At 41.1% G+C, this 22,980-nt stretch overlaps 1 protein-coding gene across 2 annotated transcripts in view; it reads left to right on the top strand.

The window, feature by feature from the left end:
- mapk8ip1b (mitogen-activated protein kinase 8 interacting protein 1b) overlaps positions 1-18,789 on the top strand; it is a 58,124-nt gene extending 39,335 nt beyond the window's left edge. For both annotated transcript variants that reach the window (XM_030088748.1, XM_030088757.1), the window contains exons 4-12: positions 817-898; positions 3,696-4,838; positions 6,533-6,608; positions 7,513-7,685; positions 9,863-9,966; positions 14,338-14,454; positions 15,677-15,747; positions 16,649-16,747; positions 17,034-18,789. In XM_030088748.1, the coding sequence (XP_029944608.1) occupies positions 817-898; positions 3,696-4,838; positions 6,533-6,608; positions 7,513-7,685; positions 9,863-9,966; positions 14,338-14,454; positions 15,677-15,747; positions 16,649-16,747; positions 17,034-17,106 (1,938 nt within the window). In that variant the 3' untranslated portion in view covers positions 17,107-18,789. The remainder of the gene's footprint in view (positions 1-816; positions 899-3,695; positions 4,839-6,532; positions 6,609-7,512; positions 7,686-9,862; positions 9,967-14,337; positions 14,455-15,676; positions 15,748-16,648; positions 16,748-17,033) is intronic.
- The last annotated feature ends 4,191 nt before the right edge of the window (positions 18,790-22,980 follow it).

Raw genomic sequence — 22,980 nt, 5'->3', positions numbered from 1 at the left:
ATAAAAATGTGTGTGTGCGTGCGTGCGTGCGTGCGTGCGTGTGTGGGTTGAGTTTGAGGTCACAGTTCCTGACCACACCCTGCAGCGCCTCCATTCATCCCTCATGCTCTCTCCACAGCATCATTTCTGTCATCCACTGTTTAATCTTTTATGAATTCCACTATTTTAACTGTGTTCATTGAAGAACTCACTGCAGGTTTTCTTTAAGTTCAGAGAATTTCTGTCTATTTCTACTTGTTGATGTGATTTGATCAGAGCGACTGTTTTCATCCAAAAGGAACAAATTTTTATTAAAAAAAAAAAAAAAAAAACCTCCCTATAAAAAGGCTAAGAGGGAGTCCTGCTGTGTGTGTGTGTGTGTGTGTGTGTGTGTGTGTGTGTGTGTGTGTGTGTGTGTGTGTGTGTGTGTGTGTGTGTGTGTGTGTGTGTGTGTGTGTGTGTGTGTGTGTGTGTGTGTGTGTGTGTGTGTGTGTGTGTGTGTGTGTGTGCACGCGCGTGCGTGCGTGTGTTCCCCGGTAGCTTTTGGTAAAACGTCTGGTCCCTTTAAATGCACACCACGGAGCACGGACAAAAGAATCCCTGCCCATTCAGCTGAATAAAAGGGGTGTGTGTGTTCTGTCTCTGTGTGTGTGTCTGTGTGGGAGTGTGTGTGCGTGTGTATTTGTGCGTGTTGGGCAGCTCAGAGCGAGAGAAAGACACACAAAAAGTTGTGCTTTTCAGGGTCCAGAACCCGCTGACTGAACGCCACACACCTCCTCTGTTTTCCTGGCAGTGCTTGTTTCTCATCACTTCCTCCTCCTCTTCCTCCCCGTTCAGGACACGCTAAACAACAACTCGCTGGGGAAGAAGTACAGCTGGCAGGAGAAGGTTTCGGGTTCGTCGTCGCCCCTCAAAACAGGTGAGTTCATCTCTTCTAACAGAACCCATCTGGAACCATCTGAATTTTTCCTGCTGTGTGCAGAGCAGGTTATTGTCTGTTAATGTTCCAGAGCTCGTGTGATTTATATGGATTCTTCCAGGCTGTGTGTCTTCTGGATCCTGAGAAATAATGATGAAGCTCAGATTAGCTGCTTTGCAGAGTGTTCTGGAATTGGTGTGTGTAACTGGGGACTGTCAGAGCTTATTGCGACTGTTTTCACTCTGGAAGGAAATGAAGGAGGAAGACTCGTTTCTTCTTCGTACATTTAGAGAGGAAATCAGGATGACAGAAAAGAAATCCTATCAAAAGTAACAAAATGGGATTATCTGATGATTCTTTTCTTAAAACACACATATCGAACTAAATCTGATGGAATTAGGATGAAAATGACTGATAATTCTGAAAAAAGAATAATAATAATAACATAAAAATGTTCTAACCAACAGCCTGTAACTACCATGAGTGAGTTATGCTTTGTATTGCGGAAAGTTGAAAGTGTAGTAAAGATGGCATTTAACAGAAATTTACAACTAAATGTATGTCATTATGGTTTTTTTTAAGTTCTGTGAGATGAAACTTAGCCTCCTGATTTTTCATCCCCCAGGTGTAATGTAGTGTGCAGTGTAAAATTTAAAGCCAATTCAAACTCTATAAACAATCTGTTGTGCAAACGTGTGAAGGTTTAAATGGAGCAAGATTTCAAGTTGTGAGCTATATGTACATATATATTCTGAATTTCAAAGAAACAAACTAGTAACACATCAGCAGTGACTTTTGTGGAAAACAAAAATTTTAATTGTAATATTTGCACGTAGCTTTATTAACCTGTGCAGTATTGACCCTGCCGCCAACCATAGTCAAATGAGATCAGCTCCGGCCTCTAATGACCTTAATTTTGATGGAATAATGGATAAAATAAAGTCTGACATTTAAACAAAAAAGCAAATTAATGTGGTTTAAACCTGCAGATCCTTCATGTGTCTCATGTAGAGGGACTTAAATCAGCGTCTGAATCCACCGTAGCCTCAATGTCTTTAGTGCTAAATAAGATTATAACTAATTTTACATTAAACGTCTTGCTCAGTAGTTTTATCTATCTGGCTAAAGTATGCTAGTGATACCTGGCTGGGATGAACAGAGCAGGAAGCCACAATCTCAGCCAGTTGTTGACCCTTATAGATGTGTTTTACATTAGCTGTGGATTTTATACCCGAAAGATTACCTTTGTTGAGTCATAAAACCCTAAAACCCGTCACATATGGTGACGATTCAAAAGACATCAACATTTAAACCATTCCAGAAGAAAAATAAGCTAAGCTTTAATTCAGACAGAATCAGATTGTGGATTAGGAGTTTTGAGCATTATTTTTGCAATAGTTACTTCTTTACAAGGCGTGCACAGATTAAGCTGAAACTTTGCCAAATGCTAAACAGAAACAACCTATTGTCACGACCATACTGTATAATTTGTGGTATTTAAGGATCATTCACAACCACGCATGTACAGTAAAATTATTTAGCAGTTTTTGCTCCTAACTCCAATAAAATATGTCTGTTTGTTACTAACTTTATTTTTCCAGTTCCACAGCTAATTACAGTATAATTTTTTTCCCCCTAAATTTGATTGATAAATCAAAATTGGGGAATATTTTGTGGTATTTAAGGATTACTCATAACCACATCTTCAGAAAAACTGTTTAGCAGTATTTACGCGTAACTCCAATTAAATGACATGTGTGTTTGTTGCTAACTTTATTTCCCAGTTTCACAACTAAATTTAAATTTTTTTTCCCCCAAATTTGATTGACAAAACCTGCAGACAGGGATGTACAACATCATGTAATCATGCAAAAATGTTAGCAAAAAATACAAACACTGCCTTTTCGTCTGAAGTTCTGCCTTGTCTGGAATAATTACGGTATAACTGTGAATCTAAAGAAAGTATTTCTGTCAATCATTCTCGCCATAAAATTGAAAATCCTGCCCCTGTAAGAGCAATAGAATGAAGATTACCCATTTTTGATTGATTGGTAACTATTTAATGCGATATAGCACTTCACGAGTTGAGAATATTGAGAACGTCGAAGGGCTTCTACAGACAAAGTCAGAAATTTTTTTTTTCCCAAAAAAAAGTGATAATGTCAGTTTGCTCAGTGTTAGACCTTCCAGCAGACTTCTAGAACATATAAATGACACTCAGTTGTGTTTTTGAGTCTTGAAACTCTAAAAACGTCCAAAAAGGAGATCTTGAAATGTTCTTTTTAACTCTTGATTGCTGAAATTCTCCATTTCCATGTGCTTTAATGGCGGCGCTCTGAAGGGTTCGAGGCTCCTGATGGGTTTAAGCAGACTTAACCCGTTAAGTCTGCTTAAAGCCTCACCTGTTAGTGAGCGTCGGGTCTGCTGTCGGACGCCACGGCGAAAACATCATACATGGATTTCCCGGCGGTGGATTATGACGTAACGTGTCAATCGCCTCCTCCTGGCTGCTCGCTGTATTTGATGAGTAATGGGGGATTTAGCGGTGTAATCCTGACGTGTGTTACCTAACCATTTCTGCTCCTCTTTTCCCCCCGTTTGTGCTTCACTTTGTCCGGCTGCGCGCTCGCCGCCATGCCGGCCTCCTCGTCCTTGTGTCCGTGTTTGTGCTGCTCATGTCTGCGTCCCTGCGTCATGTGCGTTTACTGCGCGTGTGTGTGCGTCCTGTGTCTGCGCGTGTGTCTGTGCGTGTGTCTGTGCCTGTGCGTGTGCGCGTGTCTGTGCGCGCTCATCGCAGGTGACCTGACGCCGCCGCGGGAGCACAGCTGCCTGAGCGACGAGGACAAGGTGCACGGCGGCGGGGCGCAGACCAAAGACCGCGGCACGTCCACCGACGCCCCCTGCAGGCACGGCCACACGTCGGGACACTCGCACGGCCCGTCCACGGCGGCCGCCACCCGGTCCAAGCTCCAGGAGAAGCCGCCCGCCCCGCCGCCGCCGCAGAACTACACGCCGGCTCCCCTGTACCCGGCGGGGAAGGCGGATGGCGGCGGGCACCACCGGGAGAGGATCCGGTACCACACGGACGTCCATCTAGAGCCCACGGAGGAGATCTACCTGACGCCCGTTCAGCGCTCGGCCGACGCCCTCGAACCCGCCAACACGCACGAGCGGCCCTTCCTGTCCCAGCAGACTGAGCAGGGCCGCATGTCCATCAGCTCCGACACCGAGGGCCCGCCCCCCTACCAGCCCCTCCCGGACCGGACCAACCCGTCCATCTACGAGGAGGACGAGGTCTACGTGCCGCCGCCTTCCTACGCTTCCTGCGTGGAGTCGCTCATCACGCCGCCCAGCGTGGCCGTCTCCGCCCGCTCGTCCCTGGCTCTGGACCTCAGCCTGAAGGGGGCGGGGACGGGGGCCGGGGTCATGCTGAGGGCCGGCTCGTCGGTGGAGTACGTCGACGCCACGGACGACAGCTACTGCGGCGAGGACGAGGACGTGGACAGGATAATAATGGACGGGAGGATGAGGAAGGTGGGAGGAAAGGGAGACGGCGGCGGCGGTGGCGGCAGATCCGTCCCGCTGAGGACTTCCATGAGCTCGGAGGCCAGCGGCCTTTCCTACGACTCGGTCAAATACACGCTGGTGGTGGACGAGCACGCCCAGCTGGAGCTGGTCAGCCTCCGGCAGTGCTACCAGGGCTTCAGCGACGACAGCGACTCCGCCACCGTCTACGACAACTGCGTGTCCTCGCCGTACGAGTCGGCCATCGGCGAGGAGTACGAGGAGGACGACGACGACGAGGAGCAGGACGCCCGGATAGGAGGGGTGCGGAGAGAGGCCACGGCCTGCCTCTCCGAAGACTCCACCCCTGAGGCTGACCTCCACTTCTCCAAGAAGTTCCTCAACGTCTTCATGAACGGACGCTCCAGCTCCTCCAGTAAGTCCTGCCAAATAACGCTCATCTGATGGAACGAACAATCACGCCTGTTTTCCTTCTGTAGCAGAAGATAACACTCCATTCAGCCTGTTTTCATTCACATCCCACATTTCGGGGCTCAGAAATACAGTTTTACTGAGTTTATTTTGTAATTCGAAATTAGAAACATTCTCTATTGAGTCTGATCTTTGATCCATAACTGTAACCCCCCCCCCTTTTTTTTTTTTTTTTTTTTGGTCATAGCCAGAGAACACAACACATCAACAGTAAAGACCTTTTGTTTTCTTTGATTCCTCTTAAACACACAAAAACACGGCAGTGAAAGCCGTCTGGCCAGACTGGCAGCGCGAAGGCTTTGAACAATGTGGCTGATGAAGCAGAACCACTGAGGAAAAAGCCAATAATCATCCACATGAGTGCTTTAACTGGGGGCACCGAGGTCCTCTGCACCGAAACGGAGTTGAGCTTTACTTTATACTGAAGTTAGAGGTGGAAAAATGAATGGAAACGTCAGGTTCTGCAAGTTGATAGCGAGCAGTAGTTTATTTCGCTGTGTTTTCTGTTTTGCCAGCTCAGTTTTTACAGAGAGCCTTCAGGATTTGCTGCTGTCTTGATGTTTTTATCACATCCTGACAGCAGCACAGACACAGCAGGGCACCGACATGAAAGGACACTGAGCCAGAAAAAGCTTCCTAATTTGCTCGCCGAGTCTCCTTTTCTTTTCCAAACACACTTTAAGAAGCCTTTTTGGAAGCACGTGTGGTTCGTAATGATAATTAAATCACCATCCAGGAGGGGGTTCAGTCATTTCTTTAAATTTATAAATGTAGATATGAGGCTACATTTGGATCACTGGGTAAAACTCCGATCTCACTGGATCTCTGGATTTCGAATATATCTGGAAAAGTTAGCAGGGGATCCAATTTGATCTTTGTAAACTTGTTTGGCTTTTTTTTTCATGGCATTCACACTTCTGTCACAGCACCAGAAAACTGTGCTTCAGCAGGTGGATGCTCTGTGAATCTCCAGGGAGGGTCAAGCAAGTGTCATGTGACATACATGCAAACGTCAGGCAAATTTTCACCTGGATTCCAGCAGGAGTCGCTCCCACTTTCATGCAACACACGTCTCTTTATTGGAGAGTTGTCTGGGTTTAGTGAGATAGAGACCAGATGGGATATTTTCTGTGGAAATCCTTATGCTCTCATTGTTCTGATTCAAATCCCCAGATGAAGAACTGTGGCATTTTCCTTCATTTGTCAGTTTACCACATTGATAGCGAATGCCACCCGTTGTTCTTTGACCCTCATGGTGTTTTGTTTTGTTTTGTTTAACATGCATAAAACATCTGACATTCACGGAATTAGCGCTTTGTGAAATAATATTTCTTCTTGTATTCCTCACGCTGCTGTGATTATGTTATCCACAAATTACAGTCATTAGAAGCACACTGCTGTTTTATCAGGGAAGTGCAGGACGGGATGTCTCAGGGGAACGCAGGTAGAAACACACAAGGCGCATCTGTCCCACGCCTAATTTAAGCTCAGCACCTAAAGAATGCATTAAAATAGGCTCACTGCACCTTAATTGCATTTTCTCTTTGCTAATAATGTCCTTTTGCCGCAGTGTGAAGCCAGTGTCATTAATCTTTTTACCTGCGTAATGTTTACTCTCATTTCTTCTGTGTGATCCAGGTGCAGAGTCCTTCGGTTTATATTCCTGTGTGATAAATGGTGAAGAGAAGGATCAGACCCACAGAGCAGTCTACAGGTAAATAACATCATTATCCACTTTATATTTAAGAAAATGAACGTTTTCACTATGATTTGACATAAAATCATAGAAAAAAATACCAGCTTTATGCAAGTGCTTCTGGAAAACAGTTTAATGTATTATTCCAACACTTTTTGCAGTATAACTTATTATTCCATTGTGCAGATACACATTTGCCAAATGTCTTCAATGCTGCTTCCACGTCACATTTCATACTGTTATTTATCAGCACATATTTAGAATCATTTCACCTTGAATTGACGTGTTCATCGTTGAGTTTCAAAGCAGTCTGATTTCTACCTTAGTGTTTTTAACGTAGCGTCATTAAAGATTGTCTAAAATCTTTCTGAAGAACGGCTTTATATTTCACAAAGAAATCATGCTCTTTTTTGTAATTTATCACAAAGTCAATCTTTCTTATTCCTCGTTTACTAAAATTTAGATTTAATGTCTATGCATTCATTTATTTTGCATTTTTTTAAAATAAATATTATCAGTTCATCATGATCATGATTGATTTGACAGAAAAGTGGCTTCGTTTTTGCAACCTTCATCAGAGAAATGTGGTTTTTATGGAGGGGGGGTTATACAGTGATACATTATTGATAGAAAAGCAAGAGCAGGTTTTTTTTATGTCTGCACTGGTAAAAGCAGTCACTGCAGCTGGCGGGTTGAAAACACACACAGGCTCATAAATGCAGTGAGGTGCGGGAAAGACAGAGCAGGTCTCATGACTTTATGGGACATTATCCATGCAGAGGTTCGAGTTTCTCATCAGACACGTCCATGCTGCTGTTTCACCATTAGAAACTCATGTGACGTGTTTATTCTTCGCTCTAACTCGTTCTCCAAACGCCTGAATGTCCTTGCAAAACTGTTGACCAGCTGAACTGTCGGACAGGTTCGTCCCTCGACACGACGACGAGCTGGAGCTGGAGGTGGACGACCCGCTGCTGGTGGAGGTCCAGGCGGATGACTACTGGTACGAGGGCTACAACATGCGGACGGGCGCCCGAGGGATCTTCCCGGCGTACTACGCTATCGAGGTGACCAAAGACACCGAGAGCTACAAAGGTACGGACACCGCTGAGATCCGGAGGAGGTCTGGCCTCAAAAAGAGTTTGTGTGTGAAAATCAAATTCACTGTGGACTGTAGGATTTGCTGTTTGTTATGAATACTGTGCATAAATAAATAATGCCCAACAATGGTTAAATGGTACAGTCACTCCAAAGCTTTAGCTCAGATTTAGAGAGGAAACACTGCATTTGACCCATTTTATTCTTATATCTTAACTCAACATGCTTGGATCAATAGAAGGCTGCAGACAATGTGTGTCATAAACTAAAGGAGGAGAAATCCTGGGGAAGGCCATGCTGGGATTCATTATCCCTGCAGCGACTGCGAAGCTACTGGAGCAGCAACTGAACCCGACACATAAAATAAATAACTGAACTGCTGGGCAAATAAAATCAAATCACCAAGTCCAGCTCACTAGATGTGCAAGACTGGACCTTTATTCAGTCCTAATGGAAAGTGAAAGGCGTCATTTTATGCATGACGTACAGCAGCATGTCAACATACATAAAACATATTCGAAATCCAGTGAGACCAAAACAGCCTCACTGTGTGTGTGTGTGTGTGTGTGTGTGTGTGCGTGTGTGTGTGAGACACACATCAGTCATCCTGCAGGCGACTTAAACATGATTGCACTTCGACTCATGAGGGTTCATGTCATCTTGGGGAGAAAATGGAGGTCCTCATCAGGAAGATCAATAAGTCTTTAGATGGAGTTGTGTTTTATGGCCAGGCTGTGGTTGGAGTTGAGGCGTGGTTGGAGTCAGAGTGTGGTTAAAGTTGGAGCGTGGTTAGAGTTAGATGCGTGGTTAGAGTCAGAGCTTGGTTAAAGTCGGAGCGTTGTTGGAGTTAGAGGCGTGGTTGGAGTCTGAGTCTGGTTCAGGTTAGGTGACCAGCAGTTAGGATGAGGGGAAGTCTGCAGGAAATCAGTGTAAAGGAATGCATGTCCCTATAAGGCAGTCAGTTAGAAATTATTTGAATTTATTTTGTATTTGTGACATGTTTTCCTTTTCTGTAAATTCCTCAGAATATCCTGCTTCGTAATTTATCATAAAGGGACTAAATACAACTTGTGCTTCATAAATACTACTATGTTTTGTTATATCTGGCCTAAGTCAAGTAAATTTTGAGTACTGTTTCAACATTTTTTGGGGGAAATCAAAAGATGATCCCTCCTGTTGGGAGCATCATAAACAGATTTTTTTTTCACCACCATGGAGAGCTCAAAATTCACTTTATTGAAGCCACCAGATGGCACTGAATGAACGGGAGTTCAAAACTAATAATTAAATAGAGACATTTTTAGTAATGAATTTGAACATAATGGCATCAGATAGTTATTTCTAGTGGGCTCAACAGGCATCAGCAGCTGAAGGTTTCAGTGAAATTTTACCTAAGTTTATTTCTAGCATAAATTTTACAGTTATCAGAGTGAATTTCCCTCGAATTTCCCTTTGCAAAAGCAACGTTGTCATAACACTGTCTGCAGTAAGCAGTAAATGGAAGTAACGTCTTGTAATGTGACTTGAAAATCACCGTTTGTCATTGCTGAAGCTCAGATCTACAAAATTGGGTCAAATAAGCTAATAGAGCAGATTGATTCATTTCATTTCATGTTTGTGCATGAAAACACAAAAAACTGAAGTTTAAGGATTTTAAGTTTCATTAATATACGGCTAATTGAGTATAAAATCAAATATTTCCCTCTTTACATTCACATAGCTTGTAATGTTTTTGTGCTGGCATTTGGAATCCTCTTCAACTGTCTCAGATCCAGACTTTAAAAGCCCGTATCTCAATTCAGTGCACGTCAGAAGTTGGATATATGTTTTTTGGTCTTGGTTGTGATTTGTGGATTAAACAGGTTTCGCTTTATTTTTTTTATTTATTTTTTTTTTTTACACTGAACAACAATCCCCTCACACCTTTCTCTCTCCAAAGCCAACAGATTTTCTGCTCCGGTACTTTCTCAATCAGTTAATTTGTTTGAGTTATTATGAGTCTTTTGTTAAATGACACCTTTTCACACATAATCCGACATAATCCGTCTGAGCGCTGCACAATATTATCCCCGGCAGTTTGTTTTCATTGAACTTTGATCAGCATTTCTACAATACATGAACTTAATCTGTTTACTTTTTTTTTAAATATTCATTTCCCTGTCTCCTCTATGCAGAGAAGAGTGGTGAATGGATGGACAGGTATCGGATGAAGTTCCTGGGCTCGGTTCAGGTCCCCTACCACAAAGGGAACGACGTGCTGTGTGCAGCTATGCAGAAGGTACGACTGTCTGGTTGCTGCTTTTATTTTTTTTTTTTTTACGAGCTGAAACCACTTAAAGGGGAAAACCTGGCAGAACACTTTTGGTATTTTAATAAAAGTCTGTGGTACTACTAGACTGAGGGGGAGGGAGCAAAGCCTATTAATTAGTGTTTGCTAATACAATTATCCGACCAGTCTGAGCGAAGAAAATGGATCCAACTTGAGGTCACGAAGGAGTCGATTGGTGAAGGCAGGGTACCTCATGGAGAGGTCACAAGGCCATCACAAGGCAAATAACAAATGCTCAAAAGCACACATGCACATAAAGATATGCAAAGTCTTCACACAAAAAGCCTGGACTCAAACCAGGACTCCGTCCTGCGGGGTTAGTTCAGCGGCACAGTGAAGAAAATAATAATACGGGGGAAGAAATGCTATAAGTACAGTTTTTAACAGCACACACAAATCTCCCATGATTCATTGCTGCCTCCCAACATCATCAAGTCGTTTCAGACACAGACGTCCTATACGTAGACGCCTCATCCACGCTGCTGTGGACTGGAGCTGAAGTGCCTGCGTGGCGGCCATCTTGCCGGGGGGACCAGGCTTCCACAGCACATTGAGCAATGATATGTTTCACCATAGAAGTGATCATAAATCTGATTGAGGTTTTTACTGAGAGACTTGGTTTCAGGATTTATATTGTACTTGATTGTTATTGTTAGGATTGTATGACTCTGATCATCATTATTATTATATCCCATTGTTATATCTATTATTATCACCATTTTTCTAAATATTGTTATATTTTAAAACCGTCAGGACTCCATTGATGCTCCAGCGTGTCAAATGTGCATGTACGTCATTTGTTGACGTCGCGCCGTGACGCAAGCACGTACGCGAGTCGTTCAAATACCCCAGGAACCTTAAGTTCGGGGGCTTTCTAACAGTTATTGAATCATTTCAATTGGACAAACGGATCGGGAGTTATATGCATTAGAAAATCCATGTTTTTTTGAAACAATTTTCGTGGTTTTTTTAACTGCGGAGAAGAGACTTTTCATTACTTTGCTCCATAACGGAAGCACGTATGACAGGCGTTGAAGTACCATCGGAAACTAGAGTTTCAGCGCTTTCTCTGAGTATTTGAAGGATCTCCAACGGTCGAAGAGAACTGGAGTTATGCCACAGAGTGGCACAGGTAAACCACTTCCATAAAATGGAAATGAAAACTGAAAAAAACGCCTGGAAGTTTTTTGTTTTTTTGTGAAATAACAGCATAATTTACTTTTTTGATAACTTTGTTCATTGGTTGTTGTTATGTGATACTTCTGTGTGCTTTTTCGATTGCCAAAAGCATTTGTTATTCACATTTGTGATTACCACAGCAAAAAAAAATCAACACATTTCTAATCAGATTTTGAATTTTTTTTTTGCATTCACAGATCAATTGTGTCCTTACATAAAGTCAACATTAATTAATGTTTGTGGAATCTCATAGGTGAGGTTGTGCTTAGAAAAGACACCAAGAAAGGCAAGTTTTATAGTTTGTTAATGTGAAATATAAGAGTAAAATGAAAAGTGGTAAAAACGGCCATTTTTACCCTCGGGTTAGAGAGGGTTAATTTTAGAATCACTATTATGATTATTATTGCTATTATTAGCTTTTAATCATCACAATATTGCTATTTCCATATTAATTACGATATTTTGATTCATGCTGAGTTTCAACATGATAAATGCCATAAGCAGGAAAACCTCGGACGCAACATCTGTCTCATTAAAACCATCTGCATATCTACAAACTACTACAAACCACGAAGTCTATAAAATACCGGTTTATTGATGATCTGTTCTGATGATTTCATGTCAGCTTTGAGATCGATGATGTTTCATTCGCTTATTCACTGCACACTTGTTTCATACAGACTTGACAAACATGCAGTTTTGGATTTTATTGATGCATTTGAAATTTAGATGAATTGATGATGAATGGTGAGTCAGTCAGCTTGCTGGGTTGAACTTGTCGGCTCTTTCTGTTCGGCTGGCGTCTCTTGCCCCATGGCTGCAGCCTCTGAGTCTGTGCAGTTCAGATCAGGGTCGAGTTCAGAGTTGAGATCTGGAACTGGAACATCTGACAGTGCTGGAAGTGATGAGCCGTGGCCTGTCTCTCTGCAGCAGTGTCCATCTCTCTCTCCTGCCATTGTCTCAGCCAATGTTGGTTGCAGTCTGCGATGGCTGCCTCAAGAAATGCTGCCATCTGGCTGAATTGGGTCTTGAGGTGTGAGACCTCATTGTGACTGTCCTGCAGAGCTTCTTTCAGAGGTGTGACCTCTGAACTCAGCTTCTGCTCATAGTGAGACAGCAGACCAGCTTTCTCCTTGGCTGTCTCCTCCCGCTGAGCCAGGATCAGGTTCTGAATGTCGTCCATGGCTCCCTCCATGTAGGTCCTCAGACAGGCCAGCTCATCTGTCTTCTCCTGGACTTCCCTCTGCAGACGTTCACACTTGGCCTCTTTCTGCAGCAGGAATACAGTCAGGGCCTCCACCTGTAGCTCTGAACTCGGTATTTTCATCTTGCTAGCTGGCTCTAAAGTGAAATACTGCTGTGGCGTTGAATTAAACTTTGCTCTTGCAGTCTCCTAAAGGAGAGTAAAGAGGCGAATAATGAAGGAATGGCTGCAGAGGTGTGACCCTTCACTCACAGGGAGGTTCCTTTATTCAGTTCTACCGGAGGTGAGAAGTTCCAGGGAAGAACCAGGAGCGCTGAGGAGGGGAATGTTCCTTCCAGGCCAAAGGTTGGCCATTCAGGGTTGGATAAGACACTGGATTTAGTTAACAGGCATCACTGTGGGCTGTGTGATCACTCTGGAGCTGAAGAGTCAGTGGATCATGAAGTTCTCAAATATGAGAAACACTGAAGAGAAGGGAAACGGTTCAGGAGGAGAGTTTCACAGAGGGAAGGAGGAAGGGAGCTTAAAAAGTTAGTAACTAATGAGCGCAGCGATCGACTGAAGCACAGACGTCGTATACATAGACGCCTCATCCACGCTGCTGTGGACTGGAGCCGACGTGCCTGCGTGGCGGCCATCTTGCAGGGGTGGACCTCCCTTCCACAGCACATTGAGGAAGGATATGTTTCACCATAAAAGTGATCATAAATCAATCAGTTTTCAACTTCTATTAAGTTTATTATAAACATCAGCCATGGAGGACACAGAGACATAAACAGAATAAAATGAACTCATAAACTGTTCAGGCTGATTGAGGTTTTTATTTAAAGAACTGGTTTCATAATATATGTTGTACTTTGTTAACAATATTATGATTATGTTTTCTTATTATTATATTTTGATTCATACTGATTTTCAACATGATAAATACCATAAACTTGAAAACCTCGGATGCAACATCTGTCTCATTAAAACCATCTGCATATCTACAAACTACTATAAACTACTACAACTATAAAATACTGGTTTATTGATGATGTTTTCTGTCATTTCATGTTCTGGCCATGGCGTCCAGCATCAGTGTCTCTCATCCAGATTTAGTCTGATCTTCCTCCAGTCTTCTTCCCAGCATCTTCTTTTGGTCAGGTTTAGCATCCACTGAAGTCAGCCACCTTTGGGAAAAATGAAAGCTACAATTTTTACAATTTTAACCCAAAAATAAAATATCTGAAAGCTCAAAATGTATCAGAATGAATCATGTGATGATGCAATCAATGATTTTCATTAGTTTGTTATAAAACATGATCAGCAATTTGTGAATTTAATGTATTTCAGCCAAAACAGGGTCTCGGGTTAGTTATTTCACCAGAAAGCAGCTGTAAGCAACAGTAACATGTTGAATAATGTGAAGGGAGCTTTATTTTCTGTGAAGAACCTGGAGTCAGAGTGGAGGGTTTCAATCCGCCCCGTCTGGGTTTGTTTCACTATTTACCAACCAGCTCTCTCCATGTTATTCTTTTTATATACGTTTTGCCAATGAAAATTGATTCTACAGTATCTGGTTTTTAACAGGCTTGTTAAATTTAACGTTATTCAGGTGGTCAGTATCACTGTCGAACACATTTTAGTTCAGGAGCCACATACCGACCAGATTCAGCTTGATTGGGCCAGACTGCTGAAATGGTTCCATTTAAAGATTTTCTTTGTTGCAGTGCAGATTGTAAGGGATAAAAATGTCTATTTTCACAAAACCAAACAATTACTACAGAGAATGACAACAATCTCAACATAAAGACACTTTTGATGAAACCTTCAGTTGCAAAAAGCAGTTGGTTTGGAGCTGCTTGGTTTTGGCCCACGGGCCTCATGTTTGACACCTCTGATCTAGAATCGCATTAAGTTTAATTTTCTCTCATCTTTTGCGATTTGTCGTCCAGATTGCCACCAACAGAAGAATGACGGTCAAGTATAACCCTCCCTCCTCCTGCATCCTGGAGATCAGTGTGAAAGGCATCAAGCTGGCAGTTCAGGAGGATTATTACGCCTGCGACAGAGTAAGACTCCGACTCCGCCTCCGCCTCGGTTCGTCTGTGAAGCCTCAAAGGTGGAGCAGAAGCTTCGGGAACAAACAGTTCCTTCCAGCTTTAGGTTTGAAGAGTTCAAACGGTCTGAGTGAACTTCCAGTTTGTTTTCATGCTGAATGTCGACTCACAGGGAAAACACCTTCATGCAGCTTCTGGGTAGCTTTGATGCCGAAGAACTCGACAGCAAACATTTCAACACAAGACAGTTCTTTTTTCAGTCATAGTAACCTTGATAAGTCTACAGAATACATAAACTACATTTTATCCCAATTTTAAAACATCGGTGAAGCCACATGTGTTTCTGTTGAATACAGAGTGAGAAAAAACTGAAAGTGCAGGTAACGTGGGGGTAAAAGTCCGGATTTTCATAAGAAAATAAACCAATTATGTTCTTTAAAAGTCTTTTGTTGAATGAATGAGCCTCCTTACATCAAAGTCTGATTGAATCAATGATCTATGTCTCCCCCTAGTGGCTCTCACCAGCAAGAACATTGCACCGTTGCACCTTGTGGATTAAAAGTAGTCCGTGTTTTCTTTCTTTAACCAAAGAATTGCTTTGTGAACACAAACTGTGTTGCTATATAAAAGACTATCTTAAGGTAAAATGACCTGCAGTTGTAAAACGAAGATATTGTTAGCATTTGTTATGTGTATATTTGTGTTATGCATGCAAATAAACCACATCTCTTAAAAATGATCACCATCCAGTCGAACAATGACTTTCAAACTAGTGCGGACCAACAGAGAGTTTCAGGAATCGTCGTTTCAGGAGTTAAAAGTGGAGTGTACACATTTAATTTTTGATAAAACACACATTTGAACCTAGAATTATGAAACACTTTTGGAGCGTTTTCAACACTTCACTGGCAACAGAGGAGTTTTCATGTTTTGTATTACCTGCTTATCTCCACATCTGTTTCCAATGATATCTTCTATAGGGGGACACATCAAGAAATGCTGCATTAAACCATAAATGATCGCTTATCATTAACGTTAGAGCACATGTTTCACAGATTTGTAAGAAGCGCTCGTCTTCACTGCTTTAAACATTTATCATTAGATTTTCAGTGATATTTGACAGATGCAAACATAACACTCTTGAGAAAACCTGGCATAGATAAATGACAGCACTGCCAGAAAGCGCCTCTGCTCACATATTTACAGGTTTGTTTTTTTTGTGTCTTCTCCGCAGAGTAACGAGTGCAGCCACTTCTTCCAACTAAAGAACGTCTCTTTTTGTGGATATCATCCCAAAAATAGCAAGTAAGTATGAAACACTTCTTATATTTTGCTGCTGTTCATTGAAAAAGATGTAAAGTATCTCAAGAAAGCTAGAAATGATGTGAAGACAAAACTTTGTGAAGTTTCACTAAGTTGCAAGTAAAGATTACAAACATGAAAAACAATACTGACAAGTCAATTTATTGGATTTTTCATGCTATAGGTTGAACTTCTTTTTAGTGATTATGATGTAAAATATCTATGAACATGCATTATACCATCTGGGACCTCTAGATGTTGCTCTCTGACAACAGAATGTTGATGCAATCCTACATCCTGCATCCTTTCTCTCAGTTTTGACCTCATTTAGATCAAAAGCTATTTCAAAATAAAGACTTTTTAATAATAAAATGTGTCTATGGCACAAAAAAAATCTTAAGCAATATTAAAACATTCTTGTGAATTAAATGTTGGATGAATAAATAGTTTTTTAATCCTTCGTGTGCTTTTTCCTCGCTTTATGACACTTTTTGACAGATGTGACTAATGCCCAGGTGCAATTTTCTCACAGGTGCAATAGTTTCTGGACAACTTTAACAACTGCAAACAAACTCACCAGGGCAACTGTGAATATGAAAACTGTCACTATAATAGACAACATCAACCTTGAAAGCAAATAGATTTCAGTTATCGTTGACAAATGAAAGTTAGTGGCAATGAAAGAGATTATATGCAGGAGGCGTTTAATGTAAGTGACCCAAACAGAGGGTGAAAACGGCTTCAGAGTGAACTAACACCCCTCAGCATCCAGCAGCTGCTCTCAGACCAGCTTCTCGACTGTGAGGGACGCAGCATGAAGTGAACTTCTAACTGCAGAGCGAAGCGTTCCGGTGGGGATGTTTGCACTCAAGATGTGTTTCTCGTGTCACGTCTGCCCCTGCAGGTATTTCGGTTTTATCACCAAACACCCGGCGGACCAGAGGTTTGCCTGCCACGTATTTGTGTCTGAAAACTCCACCAAGCCTCTCGCGGAGTCAGTAGGGTGAGTTGATTTATGTCGACATTAACGCTTTGTTGTTAGATGACATACTTTTGGAATATGAAGTAATGTTTGTGCATGTTCTGTATGTGTAAAGGAACATATTTACAGCCGATAACTCCAATACTAGATAGTTATTTAGGTCTGTACTGTAAATGAGAATCACTTCTCAATTAACCTACCTGGTTAAAAATAATCATCCATCCATGTGTTTTTTCTTTCCCATCTTATTTTTTTTTTCTGAATTTTCAGGTGTAAAAAAGATTTTTGTGTGTTTGCTTGTTTCCAGGAAAGCCTTCCAGTTGTACTACAAAGAGTTTGTGGAGTTCTCCTGCCCGACAGAAGACATATACCTGGAATAACCCTGCCTTTAACCACAGCCCTGTACAGTCCACTGTATAATAATATAATGTTGCATGAAGGTCTCACAAACCTAAATTTAAAAGGAAAAAAAAAAAAAAAATTAAAAGCTAACAAGTTGTAAAAGGAAGGATCTGGAACGGGAAGTGTGGTGAGAGCTTTGTGCAGCAGGAGGAGACGATGGAAATGAGCCAAAAGAGGAGAGTCTCTACAAGACGAAAATATGCAAAAAGGGCATCAGTGAGGGGTGGAGAGCGCGGGCTGTCAGTAAATAGCACAAATATAGCATCTGTCTGTTAGCCTGTAGCTTCATCTCAGCCCGGGAGGCGACCGAACTGCACTACCTTGTTCTTGCACTGGAGAGAAGAAACACAGCAGCCGTGATTCACCGGATGGGCTCGCTTCGCCGTCACACCGGTGGGCTGCGAGCATGAAGGAGGTGTAAATTACATATAACAGCCTCACACTGGAAATGTACACTAAGTGACATAAAAATAGAAAAAAAAAATAATCCATGTTAGGAGCGGTGAGTATTATCTTTGTAGCAACACTTGAGAGAAAGGTGATATCCACATTGTTCAGCAGCAACCGAACAAAATCCACCCTGAAAAAACCACTCTTATGAAGCTGAAGTGATGCTCTCTGCATGTTTGGAGTTCTTTAGGATGCTTTACTGAGGTTTAAAGCATCGTGTTATTCATGGTAAGCCACAGATTGGGGAAAATCTTCACAGGTTATTGATTTGAGCGAATGATCACTGAGTCATGTAGTTGTTGAAAGAAAGGCACGTTTTGGGATTTATGCACCCAAAAAAGCAGGCTCACTGTTGCGTAGTCTCAATGGAAATGCCTAAATGAGTTATGTTTTTTGAACTTCATTTTTCTGGTTTTAGGTGTCTGTACCTTGTTCAACTTAATTTGAGAGAACTGAATTCGAGAGAAGTGCCCTCGCTGTAACTCTTCTTGTCATGTTTCTCAGTTATGCTGGGATAAACTGTGGCAATGCCACAGTCCCATTCCTTTAATTCATCCAGCTCTCGTGGGGTTAATCCCAAACCTCTGCCAAAGCAACCAAAGGATTTAATCTCCCCACTTCTGGACTAACCTCAGGTATTTAAGTTTGCCTACTCGTACCGAATAGCATTCATGATCGTAGGTGGCGGGATGGAGAACGATCTGTAAACAGAGACCTTAGCTTTAAGGTTCAGAAATATCTAATGATCATGATCATGAATAATGAAATGCAAAGTTCATCACTTCTCAGAGCTGAGAAAATAAAAACAGCAGGTTGAAGGTGTCCCAGTGTGGATTTCACCTTTCGGGTGTTTTACTGTTGGTACCGTAGTGCTAAGCTAACCAGCCCCCACCACATCGCCCTGAACAGCCTCGGTCCTTTACTCCTAGTGGTAAACCAGACACTCTTCCTTCGACGTGTGTCCTCTTCAGGTGTGGAAACAGGAAAAAGCTCAGTTCGGCTGGTTGAGGACGACATCCGACATACAGACTCTCCTTCATGTGGTGTTTTACAAACTTGCTCCTTATAGTTAAACATCAGATATTTAAAACATGCTCTCAGTGTAGCAGAGAAAAGGTAACAAGGCCGATCCTCGGTACAGTGAGTACAGGTGCTAACAAGGGAGCAAAAGTTAAAAAAAAAAAAAAAAAAATCTCTGGTGTCTTCAGACCTTCACTAGTAGTGCCTCTTTTTCATCGGGTCATTGTAACCTTCCTCAGTGAACATCTTCGCAACATTTAAAGGGATTGCCATCGAGTGTGTGTCGAGTTCGAATGCAAATCGAAGAATATTGGAGTGTTTTTGCTGTGACTTGTGTATTTCACTGCACTGGATGGGCTTTGATGTACCCCTGCTGAGAAAAGATTCAGCTTTTTTTCTTTGCTGTAGAAAACAAAAAGATGTTAAAGACTGAACAGTTTGATCAAGATCCAGGAAAAAAATTACTTTTTGAAGGACTTAAAACAGCTGTGGGCTGCCACATGTTGGATGATTTAAGTCAAATACAGACCTACTTCCGAGAACAGATAACTTTCTCACAATTGTACAAATGGACATTTCAGGCAATTAAATATATTCAAATCATATTCAGTAATTTTAGAAGGTGCAATACAAATACATACAATTATTAACGCCAAAAGAAGCTGAAAAATGTAAAAAACGTAAAGACTCACAGTTTAAAAATGTCTGATGATACTAAGAAAACTTAAATTAATTAAATGAAACCTTTCTCTATATAAATCATCAGTTTTACTTATATAGTCCCAATTACAATAAAGCCAAATCATGGCACTGTCCATTCAGATATTTTAAACATAACTGGAAGTTAACAAGCAAAAGCAATAAAGTGCCATTTCTCATTTCTGCAGACATAATTAAACAGAAAATTAGGCTTTTATCTTTAATTTTTGACGACTTTTTGATCTGTGAAGAGTTTGCATGTTCTCCCTGTGCCTTTTGAAGGTTTATCTCCAGCTTACTGCCACGATCCTAAAACGAGCTTGTGAAGTTAACTGGTGACTCAGAAGTGGTGCAGAGATGTGTAAACATTTTAATTTACTGTTCGCCGTGGTGGGATCCAGCCTCCGGGTGCCACCATGAAGTTGGAAGGATGTCATGTAAAATGCTATCATAACATTTTTATAATCGAGACGTAGACGCCATTGATATAATTATTGAAGTAAAGTCATGTTTTGTGTAAAATTAACGTCAGTGTTTGCAACCAGAATTTGGCTTAGGTATAATAAATGTGACGTGACCTCTGCACGAACCAAACATCTCAGTCATCGCTACAGGAAACCAAAGGATGCCATATTTCTCCCATGCTCTCCCAGCATGGGTGCAGCTCAGCTGCTCTGCAGTGAAACATACAGAGTGATCTTCCTTCATCATCATCACCACCATCTTCATCTATCACTAACGCTGAATTTAACACATTTTACCTGGTCTATATTTAACAGAGGATGAAATGTCTGTAAAAGAGTGATTAATACGTCAGCGGAGGACATAGATATTTTCTATTCAGCCACCTCAGCCCTCCCCACAGTTTGTTTGAGAGGATACAGACGAGTCCGCGTGCCGCTGTCCGAAGCCATCGTGTTCCCATCGACACTCACTTTTATATGAATCCCCTTCTGGAGAGCAGAAGACGTACTGTCGTGGGGGCTATACAAAGGGTGTACAGACATGCCATATATAAATAGATAATTTAATATCTGTAATTATGAATATGACAATGTATTGTTTCAACCTGTAGTATGTGAATCTTTCTTTTGGGGGATTTTTTTTTTCTTTCTTTTTTTAGCTGTGAATTATTCTTGATTTAAAAATTTAATGCAACTCTCGAAGTGTCCTGTCATTATTATACATACACACACAGACACACACAGAAATGTCCAAATTTGATTGGGTATAGTCATAATATCATCATGGGCAATGACATAACTCTGCAAAAATGAAATCATTTGCAAATAATGCAGTCTTGCTTTTATGTTATTAAATGATTGGTTGCAGTTACATTTTCAAATGATTTATCTCATGCTACTTAAATCATATGAAACCCAGCCAATAACTGAATGCCTCTGATAAGTGGTTTGGTGGGACGGATAAAGCGTCTTGCGAGCCTTTTATGGCCTACAGGCCTATAGGTTTGTCACCCTGCATTAATGAATTAATTAATTGTAATCTCAATAGGAAGTGTAGCATTTAAACATCTAATACTTCTACTAAGGAAAAAAAAAGGATCACCTTGCAGTCTGCAAGACAGATTGTATGTAGCACGATGAAGGCATTTCACAGTGCAGTAAAAAGTGCAATAAATAACTTTAAACTGAATAAATAAGATCAAATGAGAGGAATTAAAATCAAGGAGACGAAAACATGTAAAATGTAAATGTATTATCAAAATGTACTATTCGTTAGAATGTGTGGAAAAATCAATAAAGCATTTTTACTGTTAAAATGTCAAAATTCTAAGATTTATTGGAGCTGTGAGCTCAAAAGTTGTACTTCTGCAATGAGAGAATTCCATCAAGTCTTCTCATGACAATCTACAAATAAAGTATCATTTAAAAAATGTCCTGTGACCCACATTAACACATTATGATGTTGGTTGAGGCCAAAATGAAGTTTAATTGAATCAACAATGAACCTCATTTTAGTTGAAAGAACATGAAATAAGTTTATGTGCCTTCTCTTGATCTGTGATATTTATTTGCAGGAATTACATAAAAAGGAAGGATTTTGTTTGATAACTTTTGACTTGCTGCTGCCTGCAGCATTAAGGCCTGATGAGGGACAGCTGGGCAGAGACCAGCTCAGACCAGGAGGCTGCAGCAGTCTTTTCACTGCAAGAGGCACACTGTTGATTGAAAGTTAATTTCATTTATGATCTGCAGTTTTGTTTACATAAAATTTCACATCAAAATGAATATTTAAGTTGAAGCAACATTTGACCTGCAGCTGTCTTTTCCCTGGATCACCTCAAATCGCTCTGAAGCTCTGACTGAATGGAGGCAACAGCATTATTAAAGTGGATTACAGACTTCTACACTGTTTCTGCAGCTGGAAAACCAGGTAAGCAAAAACTATACCTGGCTTTCCTTTTTTCACTTTATTTGCATGAAAGTTGATTCGTTGCAGACTGCATCATCAGGAAGTACCATGTTTTAATAATGTTAAAATGATTCAGTTTAATTGCCATTCATCATAGAACATGTAGTTTGGGCTCTTTAGTAGTATTCCTCCTCCAGGTTGGGTGTATAAGGATTTCCAGCTTCTGGTGGGAAAGGAAGAGGGAAGGGCTTCTGGCCATAATCTGCACCAATGGGAAAGTCAGTCAGGCATCTAGAAATAAGCACTACAGGAGTGAAATCCACACATCTCAAAAGCTGAAAGCAGTAGTTTTCTTAACCATCAATAAGGCTGAGATGTTGTTTGTGTTGTCTGAAGAGATCCGGGTCAAACAAGAGTTTCAACTCTTCTGGGTCGTCTGATCTGTGGAAACAGAACAGGTATGAGTGCCTTTATGCTATAAATCAATAAATATCAGCAAAACTAACGGATGGAAAGAAAACTGAGATGTTAAGTAACAGTACAAAGTCTTGTGCTCACAAAATTGTGTGTGATTTTTTTTAGCCAATAAATGTTGATTTGCTTGCTTGACAGTAGAAATTGTATTTAATTGATCTATGAACATTTTGATTGTGTGACAACATAATATATTTTAATTAAACATTTGTAAACTGCTTCATCTTTACATGCACATAATGCAGCTAATAAACTGAATTCAAATTATTGATTACTTAAAGAATAAAAACTGATCAACTCAGTTATCACGGTAAGAATGTATTGAATGCTTTAAGATAGTGTTTAGATTTATATAAGTTGAGGTAACTCAAAGCACTGACATTTATAAAAGTTCCAGATAACTAAACGAGTTAAGTCTCAGAACAAGTCTGAACACAAAAGCCGAATGAAAAAGTTGTGAAAGTTGTCATTCCTAAAACTAAAAAACCCGATGGCACACAGCAGTGAGGTGAAATGTTCAAATTGATATTTTTTTGGCATGAAACGAAATTTTTCTTCCAACCCCTTTTTGGCTGAAATTTGTCCAATCTGGCAACACTGGGTATAACTGACGGGTGTGGAGTGGTTCTTCAATCAACCTTAGTGTAGTACAGAAGATAAAAACCCTACCTGAACTGCAGAGGTCCTGCCTGGCAGCCAATCAGAAGACAGATCACGAGGAGGAGAGGTGGCATCTTCATACTGTCTGACTTTACTCAAGACATTGAACTGAACTGATTTAACTGAAAATCAATTTAAATGCAAACAAACATCTTCCTGGATAACTCCTGTTGGGC

This window comes from Salarias fasciatus, chromosome 1 (assembly GCF_902148845.1).
Source record: "Salarias fasciatus chromosome 1, fSalaFa1.1, whole genome shotgun sequence".
In the NCBI taxonomy this organism is placed as follows: Eukaryota; Metazoa; Chordata; class Actinopteri; order Blenniiformes; family Blenniidae; genus Salarias; species Salarias fasciatus.
The sequence above is the reverse complement of the archived record's forward strand: the minus strand, read 5'-3'. Positions and strand labels throughout refer to the sequence as shown.